At 39.7% G+C, this 16,583-nt stretch overlaps 2 protein-coding genes across 19 annotated transcripts; one reads left to right on the top strand and one right to left on the bottom strand.

Moving 5' to 3' along the window:
- The first annotated feature begins 596 nt into the window (after positions 1-596).
- LOC5507282 lies at positions 597-4,187 on the top strand. Of its 2 annotated transcripts, none has more exons than XM_048726769.1 (3): positions 597-672; positions 1,660-1,794; positions 2,489-4,187. In XM_048726769.1, coding segments are annotated over exons 2-3 (720 nt in total). In that variant the 5' UTR covers positions 597-672; positions 1,660-1,793; the 3' UTR covers positions 3,208-4,187. The 2 variants fall into 2 exon arrangements, with proteins under 2 accessions (XP_048582726.1, XP_048582725.1); XM_048726768.1 differs by having other exon boundaries at positions 1,660-1,798.
- Positions 3,162-16,549, bottom strand: LOC5507271 (cell cycle checkpoint control protein RAD9A). 17 transcript variants are annotated; one of them, XM_048726750.1, is made up of 19 exons: positions 16,386-16,549; positions 16,193-16,263; positions 15,717-15,866; positions 13,520-13,634; positions 13,056-13,155; positions 12,659-12,765; positions 12,174-12,280; positions 11,391-11,455; positions 10,953-11,114; positions 10,331-10,567; positions 9,502-9,569; positions 9,341-9,407; positions 9,177-9,223; positions 9,066-9,094; positions 8,565-8,711; positions 4,535-4,579; positions 3,963-4,124; positions 3,871-3,924; positions 3,162-3,801 (listed from the first exon to the last, which is right to left on the bottom strand). In XM_048726750.1, the coding sequence occupies exons 1-17, from the start codon at positions 16,417-16,419 to the stop codon at positions 4,068-4,070; spliced, it is 1,608 nt and encodes a 535-aa protein (XP_048582707.1). In that variant the 5' UTR covers positions 16,420-16,549; the 3' UTR covers positions 3,162-3,801; positions 3,871-3,924; positions 3,963-4,067. The 17 variants fall into 17 exon arrangements, with proteins under 17 accessions (XP_048582707.1, XP_048582710.1, XP_048582715.1 ...); XM_048726753.1 differs by having other exon boundaries at positions 3,162-3,763; XM_048726758.1 differs by having other exon boundaries at positions 3,162-3,763; positions 3,898-3,924.
- Positions 16,550-16,583: the final 34 nt, after the last annotated feature.

The following is a 16,583-nucleotide window of genomic DNA, read 5'->3' as shown; positions in this document are numbered from 1 at the left end:
TTATCAGTACAAATTCCCTAAAGTGTACTGGCTTTGAAAGATAGGCTTATTTCAGATGACTTGTTGGGGTAGTGGCCTATAAATTGCATCCCGTGGGGTAGGGGCATTTGACTGCAGTTCTGTCCAGCGTCTGTCTAGTCCACACTTCCCCGGGCCCCAGGGGGGGGGGGGGGGGGGGGGGGGAGGTTTCAATGGCTAGTGCATTTACTGCGCACAAATCCACTCCCGGAAGAAGCATTAGAAGAGTATGATTTTTTTTCGGGGATAGCGATATCGCAGAAGGCAGTGGATCCTCATGAATGAGGGGATGCGTCGAGTCATGGTTACCTGGTTACCAGCTAAGTCAACGAAAATTGTTGTCAACCCCTATCAAATGATGTGGACCTGTAAAATTCGGCAGGGGTAGGGGGGGATTGCTGGAAACGCTGCTTTACTTTTACTTTGGGCTTTGAGTTTAGGTTGCTATGCCCAAGCCTTTTCCGCAGGCCATTCTAGAAAATTTCTCAAATACACAATTTCCGGATAGGCTTGTCCAGCCCGTTTATGTGAGCCCGCAATCCCCGTTAGGCCGAAAACTTTGCCCTCTGGACAAATGTAACCCTGTGGAATTAGTGGAGGCGAGGTCACTTGGTTCAGATGAATTTTATTCGTAACATTCACGACGACTGTATGGTATGTTTTTTTATTTTATTTTGAACCATTAGGCCAACGCTGTCTAGATATACTTGTGGAAGGGAATAATGATTAGTCAGACCTCATTATTTGCTTTACCGATTTAACATCAGAGCCCTTTCATTTACAAAATGCGGTATAAACCGATAATCTCGATAATCGAAAATCCAATCATCAATACGTAAAATAACGACAAGCGCACAAGCTAGCTTCATCTTCTCATCTCTGATGACAACGAACCTTGATTGATACCAAGAAAATAGAAAAAAGCCTGCATAGCTCGAGGTTTCTGAATGCGTTTCTGAATGGGTATTTTTGTGAAACGAGATTTGGCCATTTTTCACTCGTCCATTTCGACGTTAGTGAAATGTAACGATTTAAAATGCCATTTTTCTGTCCGTGACATGTGAAAAGCCATTTTGCCGGGTCCGTGAAACGTGATCCATACCACCCTTTACCAGCCTGTCCTGGGGGGAGGTATATTTTTTTTTTTGCTTCAGCTATCCCTTAGGGGGTACAGTATAACAACTGGATGTGAATGTTGTCAGAAAGAGATGTGCTTGATGGTGGCATCTTAAGGACCACAATTCAGGAAAACTGAAAATGTGTTTGTTATTAGTGATGATAAAGTCAACAACATAAACCTTATAACGAATGTAGCCTCCCCCTGCCTACTCCTTTGCTGTCAGCTCCTTGATGCTTTGCGTGTGGACCAGTGTGGTCGTAGTCATGCAGAGCGTGACAGGCCCGCCAAGAAGCCTAGGGACGAGGCTAGGTGACCACAGCCAAACCCCTAATGGTCATTTCCTTAATAAAAACTGGAGTAGCTCCTATGTTACTGCTATAGCGACCTGCAATTTTATTTCAGAACATTACAGCATTTTTGTTTTGGACGGTAAATACAATACAATATTTTTTTAATATTTTGTTTCAAAGACCCTCAGATACATACATTGATTTGACAGAAAATTTTGCTCTTTTTCATAGGCTAACTGGGTCAATGCCAGCAATCAACTTAGGAGCACGCTTAGACAGCTTTCTAGTACCTTGGTTTTCAGCACAGAACATGGTCCTCCAGGTTTCTTGTTTGAGAAAGTGATGAGCCGTGCAAGAGACTCTAGAGTGGGTATGTTACTAACTCTATGTTCGTACTAGCAAAGCACTATCCAGAATCACCACATTTCAAAACCATTTTCTTGAATATTGCAACTTTTTTCCCAGAAATGTCTTATAAATCTCTTTTTTTTTACAAAACTCTGGCTTGGTTCCAAGTCAGGGGGGGAGCTTTCCACAAATGTAGATGGGGTTGATTGACACATTTTTAAAAAAATATCAATCAACTGACATCCCTTAGGGGGTGTTGAAGGATTTTTCAGATTTTGCTATCTCTTAGGGTATAAAATTCGACCATCTACTACTCTAAGAAGGTGTTTTTTCGATGCTTTTATCTCTTAGGGTATAAAATTGGACCAATTGCTATTCCTAAGGGGGTGTTAAACGTTTTTTTCCTGATTCTGCCATCTCTTAGGGTTAAAAATTCCTTTGACCACACCCGATTTTCTATCACTTAGGGGTTGACTACTGCCAAAGTGCCATCCCTAAGAGTAAAAATCACCCCCATTTGTTTTAACTGGAGTCTGTTTTTATTGTTGTATCTCAGCGTATTATGTTTTTTTTTTAATTCAAGGGTCACAAAGAGAAAGGGGTGTGAGGTTACCCAATATTAAGCAGAGATATTTTTAGTTTTTAATAAGTCCCCACCTTGAATAGATGTACATTAACTGTTTCCTCATATTGTGTATTTTTTTCTTGACAGTGCTATTTGGGGAACAGCATGAGGAACCTTCTATCCTTAAAGCCCAACTATGTGTCCTTGAGAGAATGGTCACTGAACAAGAACAAAACAGCACACATCCCTCTAGCGTGACCCTCATCCTAGAAATGTTCAATGTCCAGCAACAACCTTTGCTAGATGCCTATCAGGAGGACCAGATCACATTACAGGACCTGGAAAACCAGTACAGAGGAACAGAGGGATTTCAAATCACTGGCCATTATGGATTCCTTTTAGAAGCAGCTAAGAATCTACAGGTTAAAATAGTTGCAGGCTTTGCACCCAAGTCTCTTTGTTACCTGATGATCAAAGAGGGCAAGGAATCAATGCTTGAGAAAGCTAAAGAGCTTGTTGGGTTTGAAGAGGATTTTTATGTGGATGGCTCAGAGGAACACTACGAATACTTCCAAGGACTTATAAGTGGTAATCAAGAGACAGTGACAGATAGATATCGCAAGATATTTCCTGCCCAGATTTTAAAGGATAGTATGTTTGCTTCCACAGTTCTTAGAACACTCAGCATATCTGACCAGATAAAAGTTCTTGGAATATGTGGTTCTGGTCATGTTGACTACAAGTTTGGTATTCCTGAAAGGATTGGCTCTGTTCCGACAATGGTCATTACCTCACGGCTTCATGACGATCCACATGAACCTAACGCAGCAGATTTTATTTATTTGTATAAAAGTCAGAATTTATGAATGCCACGTAATACAAATTTCTAATGGTGTTATACTTTCAACACTGACAACAACAATTTGTGACCTGCTTATCCTATATAAATTATTTTTACAATATAGTTTGCATAGAGCTCCTATATTTACAGTTTGTTATAATGGAATAATTTATAAAAATAACACAGTTTTGTTTTTCTTCAAACAGCTGTTAATAAATTACATGCTAAATTGTCTTGGATCTACATAAAAGCAGACAATATAGGGTGAACTTTAGGAACCACTAACCAGAAATCTACAAGGTTAGAGGATGTTAAGAAATCCTTTGATGGACTGTGTTTAAATCATGACCCAACCCCAAATCCACAAGTGAACACAGAAAAGGGTCTCTTGTTGGAAGAAGGAAGGACAGAAGCTGTTGTTGCTTACTTGATTTGTTGTTTGCATTGTTCCATTAGCTTGTAGGAGACCTGTCCTTGTGTAGACCTCCCTATGTCAGCGTAATGTTTAGACCTCCCTTTGTCAGCTTGTCAGCGTAATATGTAGACCTCACTTTGTCAGCTTGTCAGCGTAATATGTAGACCTCCCTTTGTCAGCTTGTCAGCGTAATATTATGTAGACCTCACTTCTCACTTTGTCAGCTTGTCAGCGTAATATGTAGGCCTCCCTTTGTCAGCGTAATATGTAGACCTCCCTTTGTCAGCGTAATATGTAGACCTCCCTTTGTCAGCGTAATATGTAGACCTCACTTTGTCAGCTTGTCGGCGTAATATTATGTAGACCTCACTTTGTCAGCGTAATATGTAGACCTCACTTTGTCAGCTTGTCAGCGTAATGTGTAGACCTCACTTTGTCAGCTTGTCACTGTAACCTCACTGTTCCTTTTGTCAGCTTGAATCTTCATCATCTGTATCAGCAGCAAGAACTGAGCCTGGTGGCTGAGGCTAAAGAATGTAAATTTGTCACTAAGGATAGTCAGTTTTATTAAAATCACAGCTACAATGTTATTTACAACTGTTTTTGCAGCTTTTTATGCCGCATATCATTTACATTGATTAGTGTAAACACTTTGAAATCTGTTCAGAAAGGAAAGGAGAAAATAGTGGCATGTCTGCCAAGCTTTTTCATGCTAGATTTTAACCTCTTACAAAAGGACAAAGAATAAAAAACAGCATTGCAATTTACACAATTAACCAGATCCAAAGTTTAAAGGAATATTGGAGGTTTTTTTTTAAATTAAGAGGTTACACAACTGAGGTCTGTGATAAAGAGGCCCAGAGTTCAGCCCTCCACATTTGTGGCTGTTCTAAGGCCTATGCAAAAGGGAATTTGTTAATAATAGGCTTAGACCCACCTGGGATTTGACATCAGAAAAGGCTCCGAAAAACATGGACTTGAACTGAAAAAATGTTAAGTAAAATTAGATAGATGCCATCATAACATAATGTCCTGAGTCTACTTTCAAGGGTAAAGAGTCAAGGTTCTTGTTACAACGACTGTACCTTTTCAGAGTGTGACATCGTACATTTTTAGAGGGATCCCCCCTTGGGCTGCCTTTTTTACTGTTTTCATTGTGTCTATTCATTCCAAAATCGATACAAAGGACAAAAATTTGGGGTCAACCACCCGCCCCCCTTGGCAAAAGTTAGATCCGCCAATGTCAGTGGTATCTCATCTACACCTTTTCAGAGGGTGATGTCACTGGTATCTCATCAATACCTTTTAGAGGGTGATGTCACTGGTATCTCATCCATACTTTTAGAGGGTGGTGTCACTGGTATCTCATCCATACCTTTTCATAGGGTGGTGTCACTGGTATCTCATCCATACCTTTTAGAGGCTGATGTCACTGGTATCTCATCCATACCTTTTAGAGGGTGGTGTCACTGGTATCTCATCAATACCTTTTCAGAGGGTGATGTCACTGGTATCCCATCCATACCTTTTCAGAGGATGATGTCACTGGTATCTCATCAATACCTTTTCAGAGGGTGATGTCACTGGTATCTCATCCATACCTTTTCAGAGGGTGATGTCACTGGTATCTCATCCATACCTTTTAGAGGGTGATGTCACTGGTATCTCATCCATACCTTTTAGAGGGTGATGTCACTGGTATCTCATCCATACCTTTTAGAGGGTGATGTTACTGGTATTTCCTCCATACCTTTTCAGAGGGTGATGTCACTGGTATCTCATCCATACCCTTTCAGAGGGTGGTGTCACTGGTATCTCATCCATACCTTTTAGAGGGTGATGTCACTGGTATCTCATCCATACTTTTTAGAGGGTGGTGTCACTGGTATCTCATCCATACCTTTTCAGAGGGTGATGTCACTGGTATCTCATCCATACCTTTTAGAGGGTGGTGTCACTGGTATCTCATCCATACCTTTTCAGAGGGTGGTGTCACTGGAATCTCATCCATACCTTTTAGAGGGTGATGTCACTGGTATCTCATCCATACCTTTTATAGAGTGGTGTCACTGGTATCTCATCCATACCTTTTCAGAGGGTGATGTCACTGGTATCTCATCCATACCTTTTAGAGGGTGATGTCACTGGTATCTCATCCATACCTTTTCAGAGGGTGATGTCACTGGTATCTCATCCATACCTTTTCAGAGGATGATGTCACTGGTATCTCATCCATACCTTTTAGAGGGTGATGTCACTGGTATCTCATCAATACCTTTTCAGAGGGTGGTGTCACTAGTATCTTATCCATACCTTTTCAGAGGGTGATGTCACTGGTATCTCATCCATACCTTTTCAGAGGATGATGTCACTGGTATCTCATCCATACCTTTTAGAGGGTGATGTCACTGGTATCTCATCCATACCTTTTAGAGGGTGGCGTCACTAGTATCTCATCCATACCTTTTAGAGGGTGGTGTCACTGGTATCTTATCCATACCTTTTCAGAGGGTGATGTCACTGGTATCTCATCCATACCTTTTAGAGGGTGGCGTCACTAGTATCTCATCCATACCTTTTCAGAGGGTGATGTCACTGGTATCTCATCCATACCTTTTAGAGGGTGGTGTCACTAGTATCTTATCCATACCTTTTCAGAGGGTGATGTCACTGGTATCTCATCCATACCTTTTCAGAGGATGATGTCACTGGAATCTCATCCATACCTTTTAGAGGGTGATGTCACTGGTATCTCATCCATACCTTTTCAGAGGATGATGTCACTGGAATCTCATCCATACCTTTTAGAGGGTGATGTCACTAGTATCTCATCCATACCTTTTCAGAGGATGATGTCACTGGAATCTCATCCATACCTTTTAGAGGGTGATGTCACTGGTATCTCATCCATACCTTTTCAGAGGGTGATGTCACTGGTATCTCATCCATACCTTTTAGAGGGTGATGTCACTGGTATCTCATCCATACCTTTTAGAGGGTGATGTCACTGGTATCTCATCCATACCTTTTAGAGGGTGGTGTCACTGGAATCTTATCCATACCTTTTAGAGGGTGGCGTCACTGGTATCTCATCCATACCTTTTAGAGGGTGGTGGCACTGTTTTCTTATCCATACCTTTTAGAGGGTGATGTCACTGGTATCTCATCCATACCTTTCAGAGGGTGGTGTCACTGGTATCTCATCAATACCTTTTCAGAGGGTGATGTCACTGGTATCTCGTCCATACCTTTTCAGAGGGTGATGTCACTGGTATCTCATCCATACCTTTTCAGAGGGTGATGTCACTGGTATCTCATCCATACCTTTTAGAGGGTGATGTCACTGGTATCTCATCCATACCTTTTCAGAGGGTGGTGTCACTGGTATCTCATCCATACCTTTTAGAGAGTGGTGTCACTGGTATCTCATCCATACCTTTTCAGAGGGTGATGTCACTGGTATCTCATCCATACCTTTTCAGAGGGTGATGTCACTGGTATCTCATCCATACCTTTTCAGAGGGTGATGTCACTGGTATCTCATCCATACCTTTTAGAGGGTGATGTCACTGGTATCTCATCCATACCTTTTCAGAGGGTGATGTCACTGGTATCTCATCAATACCTTTTCAGAGGGTGATATCACTGGTATATCATCCATACCTTTCAGAGGGTGATGTCACTGGTATCTCATCCATACCTTTTAGAGGGTGATGTCACTGGTATCTCATCCATACCTTTTAGAGGGTGATGTCACTGGTATCTCATCCATACCTTTTAGAGGGTGATGTCACTGGTATCTCATCCATACCTTTTAGAGGGTGGTGTCACTGGTATATCATCCATACCTTTTAGAGGGTGATGTCACTGGTATCTCATCCATACCTTTTAGAGGGTGGTGTCACTAGTATCTCATCAATACCTTTTCAGAGGGTGATATCACTGGTATATCATCCATACCTTTTAGAGGGTGATGTCACTGGTATCTCATCCATACCTTTTAGAGGGTGATGTCACTGGTATCTCATCCATACCTTTTCAGAGGGTGATGTCACTGGTATCTCATCCATACCTTTTAGAGGGTGATGTCACTGGTATCTCATCCATACCTTTTAGAGGGTGATGTCACTGGTATCTCATCCATACCTTTTAGAGGGTGATGTCACTGGTATCTCATCCATACCTTTTCATAGGGTGGTGTCACTGGTATCTCATCAATACCTTTTCAGAGGGTGATATCACTGGTATATCATCCATACCTTTTAGAGGGTGATGTCACTGGTATCTCATCCATACCTTTTAGAGGGTGATGTCACTGGTATCTCATCCATACCTTTTCAGAGGGTGATGTCACTGGTATCTCATCCATACCTTTTAGAGGGTGATGTCACTGGTATCTCATCCATACCTTTTAGAGGGTGATGTCACTGGTATCTCATCCATACTTTTAGAGGGTGATGTCACTGGTATCTCATCCATACCTTTTAGAGGGTGGTGTCACTGGTATATCATCCATACCTTTTAGAGGGTGATGTCACTGGTATCTCATCCATACCTTTTAGAGGGTGGCGTCACTAGTATCTCATCCATACCTTTTCAGAGGGTGATGTCACTGGTATCTCATCCATACCTTTTAGAGGGTGGCGTCACTGGTATCTCATCCATACCTTTTAGAGGGTGATGTCACTGGTATCTCATCCATACCTTTTCAGAGGGTGATGTCACTGGTATCTCATCCATACCTTTTAGAGGCTGATGTCACTGGTATCTCATCCATACCTTTTCAGAGGGTGATGTCACTGGTATCTCATCCATACCTTTTCAGAGGGTGATGTCACTGGTATCTCATCCATACCTTTTCAGAGGGTGATGTCACTGGTATCTTATCAATACCTTTTAGAGGGTGGCGTCACTGGTATCTCATCAATACCTTTTAGAGGGTGGTGACACTGCTACCTCGTGCATACCTTTTTAGAGGGTGGTGTAGCTGGTAAAACGTCATCCTGGTCTTCATCATACAGCTCCAAATCAAGAGATTCTCTTGACAGTTTCCTTACTTGTGATCTATCAGTGTTGGGACTTTCCACATTCAGGCTATCCTCGCCAATAGATGGCTATAATATTTACAAATAAAAAACAGTTCTAAGCCAGGAAATATAGAATTATTGTAATATGATTTCTCTCTGCAATGTTTTGAAATTAAGGGTTATCCATAAAGTTGAAAACTAGGAAAATGCTATCATTACATGAAAGTGGTCCAAGAATTTAACTGTTTATGTGATTTGTGGACTGGAATTTTTGATATGAATCATGAAATACTCCTGAAATACACTCATGAAAAGCTCCTTGGTTCTGGAATAAGGGTTGATTTAATCATTGTTGGTTGCATAACTTTCCACTTTTCCAGAGACATGATTGATAATTTTAAAAAAAATTGTGAGTTAAAGAGACCCTCCCGGCCATCTCACCATTTCAGCATGTCGAAGAAATGATGCATCTGAACATGAAAAAACACATTTTTAGAATCCTAGTAGTCATTTAAATGATGGTGTAAAATAATTTACTGGAAAAGCAAATACCTGTGGCCACACTAGGGGGAGTTCTAATTGAAGGTGCACTCCCTTGGCTAATCATTGTTAAGGTAAAGTAAGAGCAATTTTATATTTTAATAAAAATCAACTTAACTCTAATTTTAACTTATAAAAATATTCAATAAAAACCCTTTCAAAATTAAAGAGGATACAATGAACAGTTTTCTTGACTCTGCTCAGGAATAACAGACAAGTTCTTGGCTTTTTTACTGAATTTATCTGACAAGATGCAATTAAAAGCATAGTGAGAACATAAAAAAATAAGAAAAGGGCATTAAAAAAAAAAATAAAAAAAAGTAAATGCTTGTTTCACCTTGATACGGAAAGGAGTCACTGAAAAAATCTTCCACATCAGCAGCACTTTTATTGAGCTTCTTACCACTGTTGAAAAATAATGCACAAGTTTAAAGGTGCTTTCCTCAGATCATAAATTTTTAATTGGGAAAGCTATTCACTCTTGTTCTAGCTGGAATGCTGGATTATGATAGCTCAGATTCAGACATGGTAGAGTTGAAGGCTTAGGAAGGCACCTCAGGTAGCCACCATGCAATTCATGTCTTACCACAGAACACAGAGTAATTTAGCGTGTAATGATTCATTTTCTGCGTAATTTAGCGCATAATTTAGCAAAGAATCCCACGTAATTTTGAGTTTTTTTCTGCGTTATTCCAGAAGCCCTGGTCTTACCACAGAACACAGCTTAGGGAGAAATTGTGGGTTTTGTGAAATGAGGAGAACCAGAGAACCCACATAAAAACACTTGGAGCAAAGGCGAGACCAACTCAACTCAACTCAAGTTGGAACTTGTACTCGAACCCAGAACCAAGAAATGAGAGGCAGAGGCACTACAGAACAACCCTTTGCCAACTGCACCATCTAGCAGGGCTTCTGGAATTTGGGCGTAACAGTTGATATTTCGTGTATTTTAGCGCGTAATTCAGTAAAGAATCCTGTAAAATTTTAATTTTTAAAGAAAAATGTATTGCAAAATCCCGCGCAATTTAGCGTGTAATGATTGATTTTCCACGTAATTTAGCAAAGAATCCCGCGTAATTTTGAGTTTTTTTCCGTGTCATTCCAGAAGCCCTGATCTAGGCTCCCTAGATCATTATGATAACTACATATGAAATAAATCTACAGACCTTGCTTGCTTCTCCTTCTCTGCAATTTGGCAATCAGCATCTCTCCTATCCTCATCTGCAGCACTGCCATTACCATTGCTACTATTTTTCCTAGCAGCAGATCGCTGTGAGTGATTAGTCTGGGATTTCTGTCTTTCTGGTGCTTTTGAAGGTGAATTGGAAACTTTCTGCTTTGAGGATAACATTTCATCTGGCTTTGGCTTGCCGTTTGGTATATTCTGTGAAGTTGTTTCTTTTCTGAAGACAATCATTACACAGTTAAGGTTGGTCCTCAGAAGAGCTAAGCAAAATCAACATAAGTGAGAACTGGTCGTATGCAAGCACCAAGAAAAAAAAAAACTACAGCACTCGTTCTGTGTTCAAGTAGAAAATTTAGTTTTCTTGTATGTATGTAAGGTACTTGAGCCCTACCAAGTGTCTCAAAGTGGCTATGTCAGCCATTTTTTATCCCTAGCAGCTAAATAGCCAGTAGATAAACATCTCTTTGCATGGCCCAATCTACAAATCTTTTGATATTTAAAATGATTGAATTTGGTAAGCCAAATATCAAGGAATACTTTCGGATGGTCATTTTGTAATAACAAAATAAAGATTATGAGGGTCTATATCCTACGAAACAAACCGTTCAGTCTTCTTTCCTTTGCCCTTGTTCCCAACGCTTTTGGCATTTGATGCTGCCATGGAGACCTGTGATGACTGGGTTGAAACAGGCTGGTCGACAAGGGTGGCAAGTACAAAGTCAGCCTCATATGACGGCTCTGCATCCAGACTGAACACTATTGGCCTATCAAGAGGTGGTCAACATACTTTAGGATTAAAGTAATCTTGAAAAAAGAAGGTGACTGCTTGAGATAGTGTGCCTTTTGAAAGAGATTAAATTCTGTACATTCTGTAGGTTCTACCCTAGATTCTACAGCATTATCATATAATTACCATTTGTGATTCCATGATAATTGATTGATTGATTGATAGTTAATAAACACAATTATTTTTTTATTGGTGTTGTTATTGTTGTTTTTACGATTGTGATTGTCATTGTCATTGTCATTGATGGACTCACTTGCCAGCTGTCTCAAAATGGATATTGACAGGGTAGCCAGCAAACTCAGCAAATGATAAAATGGCCTGCGAAAGATAAAATGAATATTCACAAGGTAGCCAACAAACCTGTTACAAAAAAGGCTTCTGATAGGGACAGGGATTTAGCGCCCCACTTATCTGGTAATGGTCTTTCCCTTAGCTCCACACCTATATCTGGTAATGGTCTTACCTTAAGCACACCTATCTGGTAATAGTCTTACCCTTAGATCACCTAGTATCTGGTAATGGTCTTACCCTTATCTCCCCACCTATGTGGTAATGGTTTTACCCTTAGCTTGACACTTATCTGGTAATGGCTTACCCTTTTCTCCCCACCTATCTGGTAATGGTCTTAACCCTTATCTCGCCACCATCTGGTAATGGTCTTACCCTAAGCTCGACACCTATCTGGTAATGGTCTTACCCTTAGCTCGACACCTATCTGGTAATGGTCTTACCCTTAGCTCCCCACCTATCTGGTAATGGTCTTACCCTTAGCTCCCCACCTATCTGGTAATGGCCTCACCCTTAGCTCCCCACCTATCTGGTAATGGCCTTATCCTCAGCTCGACACCTATCTGGTAATGGTATTACCCTTAGCTTCCCACCTATATGGTAATGGTCTTTCCCTTATCTCCCCACCTATGTGGTAATGGTCTTACCCTTAGCTCTACACTTATCTGGTAATGGCCTTACCCTTAGCTCCACACTTATCTGGTATGGTCTTACCCTTAGCTCGACACTTATCTGGTAATGGTCTTACCCTTAACTCCTTTAAGCAAAAGGTGACATCAGTGTCCACACCAATCTGGTAATTATCAAACTCATCAGGAACTAGGGTCATCTCTGTGCGGATGACTTTGTTGGGATCTGGAAAAAAATACTTGTGGTTATTATGAATTCATTTGATTATGCACATTACACTCATACATGACAATGCATTTAAAGCCGCATTGTCACCAGTTTACTTCCGGCCGAATACGTAACAATATCCGATGATTTTTAATGGAAAACGCAAAAAAATATTTCAAAATATGGAAAGCAGTGTGTCTATTGGAAGTTTCTTTGAGGATGTGATTGATAATTTAGAGCAGATGACCTGTTAAATATCTCGGATTTTAATAGATTCTTTTGTCTTTTAACGGTTGAGATTTCCGTCGGACCTCCGGAAGTAAACTCGTGACAATGTGGCTTTAATTGTCACCCTGTATTGATTCATTTTTATGCTATTTATTCACAAATGCTTACCTGGCTCATCCTCTGCGTAGTTTGTGGCTTTCAGCAACTCAGGGTTCACTGATAATGTGAGCTCATCCAGATTGTTGGGAAAATTGTAGACTGTCTCATTTAGCAACCTGTGGTAAATAATTTGTTTTGTTTTAAAAAAAAATTAAAACAATTGTTCCCATAATTACTCATGTGCGAGAAGTTGTTTTTTATTAGGGCATGGTTAAAATCACATTTTTAAAATAACATTCATGAACTTTTGAAATTGAACAATTTCCCCCAAATACACTATTGAGTGTCTTTTTCCTAATTATGCATTATGCAAGGAATTAGTGTTTTATTATCAACATATTATTGGTACAGTTGCATTTATACATGCATGTCAGTGAGAAATAAGTTCTAGGGCTGCTTACAGTACCTGGCCTGAGCTGAGATGAAGTTGGGGCAGAGGTCTTTCGTAAAGACAGCTTGCAAAGATTCACATTCTTGAAAAGTAAGGTTATAGGTCTTGGTGATACCTGTAAGTACAAGCCAAGCATGTCAAATGGACAAGACAATGAAAGAAGAAAATATTGACTGTGTGATTTGTTGTGTTGAATGATCACCACAGGTTTCCAACATGCTAATGCCCTATCCATTGGGAGAGCTACTCGCATTTTATTGTGATTTGCCGGATGTTGCTGCAATCATTGACAACCAGCATTTTTTTTTCAATTTTCAAATGTTCTTTTTTTTCCCATATGTTGGTTCTTATTGACCCACCAAACCACTTCCGAAGTTTTCTCAGATTTTTTAAACCTTTTTTTTAACTTTAGAAGATAGACCATTCTATAATTGTTGACTCTTACTATTTGGGTGTAGTGGTGTTATTTGAAAACTCACCATGTTTGCAGTAGAAAAGGAAAACAAGCCTTGCCTCCTTGATGCTCAGGTCAATCTGACATTTGTCCACTGACTTCTCCAGTGTGTTCACAGACTTGAATGCTGACAGACAGGACTGCAACAACAATCACAATACAGTGGAAACTCCCTTTATATACTGTAACAAACTTCAAATTTCTTCCCTTCAGCTCTGCCTAAATTTGCCTAGATTTCCTGCTAAGAATGATAGATAATTATATTGAATTGTTTGATATTGAATTGAGATGCATGTAACTGTTAAAATAATTTGAAATGTTGCATAAGTGAATTTCATGGTTCTACTATATAAAGATAAAGAAGGATTTTCTGTTAAGAATGCTAGATAATTAAATTGTATTGTTTGATATCGATTTGAGATGCATATAACTGTTAAAATAATTTGAAACATTGCATTGGGAATTTCTTTATAGTGATATAGCAGGGTGTCTACAAAACGAAGACCTTAAACCTAAAACATAAAACCTGTGACCCCAAAAGCTACGACCCCAATAGCTACGACCCCCAAAATTTTGCCGTTATTAGCCTACCTTGTTTCCCAAAATGGCTACACAGCGTGGAAGTTTCATGTGAAATCAGTGATCCTTATGAGATAATAAGCTTATTCAATTTTTTTTTTAATTGGGAAATAGTGAACTACTTGTGTTTCCAGGTGGTAGTTTCTTAAAACGCCAATAAACTCAGAAACCCGGAATGTCACCTAGTAAACTTTTTCGGGTGTTTCTTTCAAAATCTTAATTGCCCCTAACTTTATACGGGAAATCGCTTCATGTTCTAGTTGTGTCGAGTTGTAGAAAGTTTTCATCACAGAGAAAACCATTCCACTGCCCGGAAAAAGTGGACCAATCAAGGCTTACATCATTTTATCGGATTTCTGTCAAATGATTTGACATTGAGCTGTCACAGTGTGCCTAAAAATATAAACAGCTTTGCAAAATTATTAGAAGCTTTTCTAATGAGACTTTATTAACTTGTTCTTTGTCTTTTTTTCGAAAAATGTCGATGCCACAGCCATTTTTGGGGTGCAAGTTGTCTACAGACATCGACAAACTAGGATTTCAATAACTATTTAGCCAACCTATTTATAAATTTGGAAATTATAATTTACTTGTTGGGAACCCGTATCGGCACGCTACGCAAAAGCTTTGTTTTGATTAACACTCTTCCTCCCCAGGGAGTTTGAAAACTTTTCTGGATGCATTTTTCTAAATTACCGATAATTGCCGGGTCTGTTAGGTTACCGGGAGAGTTTTTGGGATAATTTTTCGGGCAAAGGAGCGTGTCTAAAAAATGAGTGCAACTACGGCGATTAAAAATAGTTCATTGGCGCGCACATGAGAATATTTCCTCCATGAAAAGCACAACAAAATTCGCTGAATTACCTCATAGGGATCACTGACTCCATATGAAACTTTCGCGCTGTGTAACCATTTGGGAAACAAGGTAGACTAAATAATAACTGAAATTTTGGGGGGGGTCGTAGCTTTTGGGGTCGTAGCTTTAGGGGTCGTAGCTTTTGGGGTCACAGGTTTTAGGTATTAGGTTTTAGGTCTCCGTTTTGTAGACACCCTGATATAGCATGCCTGATCCAAGATTATAACAAAGCTGGGGCAGGGACGCAAGACAGGATTCGGGATGTGACATCACATCATGTAACACCCGTTGATGTAACCTGCAGTGCTTAATGGGTGATATATATTATTAATAATTAAATCCTGGTCTCTGAAACCTATGTGGATGTTTACAGACACATAAAAAATGATTCATTCATGCTTTCCTGGCCTTAGTAAGCTTTTATCTAGGCTTATTATTAATTTATTTGATATGAATAAAGCAATGCAGTTATAACACAAAGATTCTCTGGGGGCAGCTTTGTTTGAAATAGGTGTATGCATGATGAGTATTTTGTTTTTAATGTCAATTTAAATTGCTGCACCCCCCTGATACCAAGATACATGGATCCATCCAGTATTCATATCTCCAGTATTATATCCCCTCGCCCCTGTCCTGCCCCCCTCCCCCAATCCAACCTCCTCCCCCTGTTTTAGCATGGTCTCAAATTTCTAAAACATGTAGACATTTTTCCACCATTCATTTGATGTTGTTGATAATGATAACTGTCACCATTATCTATTTGGTGCAACTTGAACATTTAGCATACCTTCATGGCAATCTTACACTTGACCATGTCATCAACCTGAGAGCTGTCTGGGAGCTCATCCCTTCCGTCATCATAGCTCAAGAAGAAACAGGAGTGAAACATGAAGCAAGCATAAGCAGATCGAGACTGATTGACAGTGCGAATGGCAATCTGCAAGCAAAAAAATGTTTTGGAATGGAATTTACTGTATCGAAATTCTGTATTGAAAAAGTGACAATACTGGTGGTAAAGAATATTTTCGTGAAGATGAGATTTGGCCTATTTTCACAATCGAGAAACGTGAAATCGTCTATTTTAATGTCCGTGAAACGTGAAAAAGCCATTTTGCCTGGTCCGTGAAACGTGATCCATACCCCCTTTACTACCCTGACAAAAAAGCACTTTATAAGATCATTTTATTAACGAGGTTAGTTACTTGGTTATTAACTTAATTCATAACACATAACAGATAGAAAGTTAAATAAAAAGTGGCATACCCCATCTGGTAACGCTTCTAGATAAAGCTCCTCTCCTATCTTAGAAAGGCAGTGAACCGCTTTAGCAAACGCTGCAATAATAATAAAAAAAAAACATAATATAAGTTAAGTACTTATAGATAGACGCATTTTGATGACTTGGCCCTTGAATTCCAAATTAAATGATTTCAATATAGAACCAAGTTGTACATACATTTCACGGCCCTACCGGGTATGATACCCCGCATTTTTAAGTAGCTAGCTGAATATCATCGTTTTCTCCAGTTTTAGTTTAAAACATCGTAAAAAAAAACATCAAGTTATTACAAAGTGGCTTGCAAATTCAAAATGGCGCCAAATATTCGCGGGCTCAGCTTCTTGCATGTAAATGGGCTACCTGTGGCTGGCAAGA

The sequence above is a fragment of the Nematostella vectensis genome, chromosome 4 (genome assembly GCF_932526225.1).
Source record: "Nematostella vectensis chromosome 4, jaNemVect1.1, whole genome shotgun sequence".
In the NCBI taxonomy this organism is placed as follows: domain Eukaryota; kingdom Metazoa; phylum Cnidaria; class Anthozoa; order Actiniaria; family Edwardsiidae; genus Nematostella; species Nematostella vectensis.
This window is presented reverse-complemented; position numbering and strand designations above follow the sequence as displayed.

Coding starts and splice junctions, on each gene's coding strand:
- LOC5507271 (XM_048726750.1), bottom strand. CDS start 16,419: ATGCGGGGTATCATACCCGGTAGGGCCGTGAAAT. Junction 9,408..9,501: donor TGACTCCTTTCCGTATCAAG/GTGAAACAAGCA, acceptor GCATCTTGTCAG/ATAAATTCAGTAAAAAAGCC. Junction 8,712..9,065: donor TTCTTCGACATGCTGAAATG/GTGAGATGGCCG, acceptor TAAATATTATAG/CCATCTATTGGCGAGGATAG.
- LOC5507282 (XM_048726768.1), top strand. CDS start 637: ATGAATTTTATTCGTAACATTCACGACGACTGTATG. Junction 673..1,659: donor ACATTCACGACGACTGTATG/GTATGTTTTTTT, acceptor TCTTTTTCATAG/GCTAACTGGGTCAATGCCAG. Junction 1,799..2,488: donor TGCAAGAGACTCTAGAGTGG/GTATGTTACTAA, acceptor TTTTCTTGACAG/TGCTATTTGGGGAACAGCAT.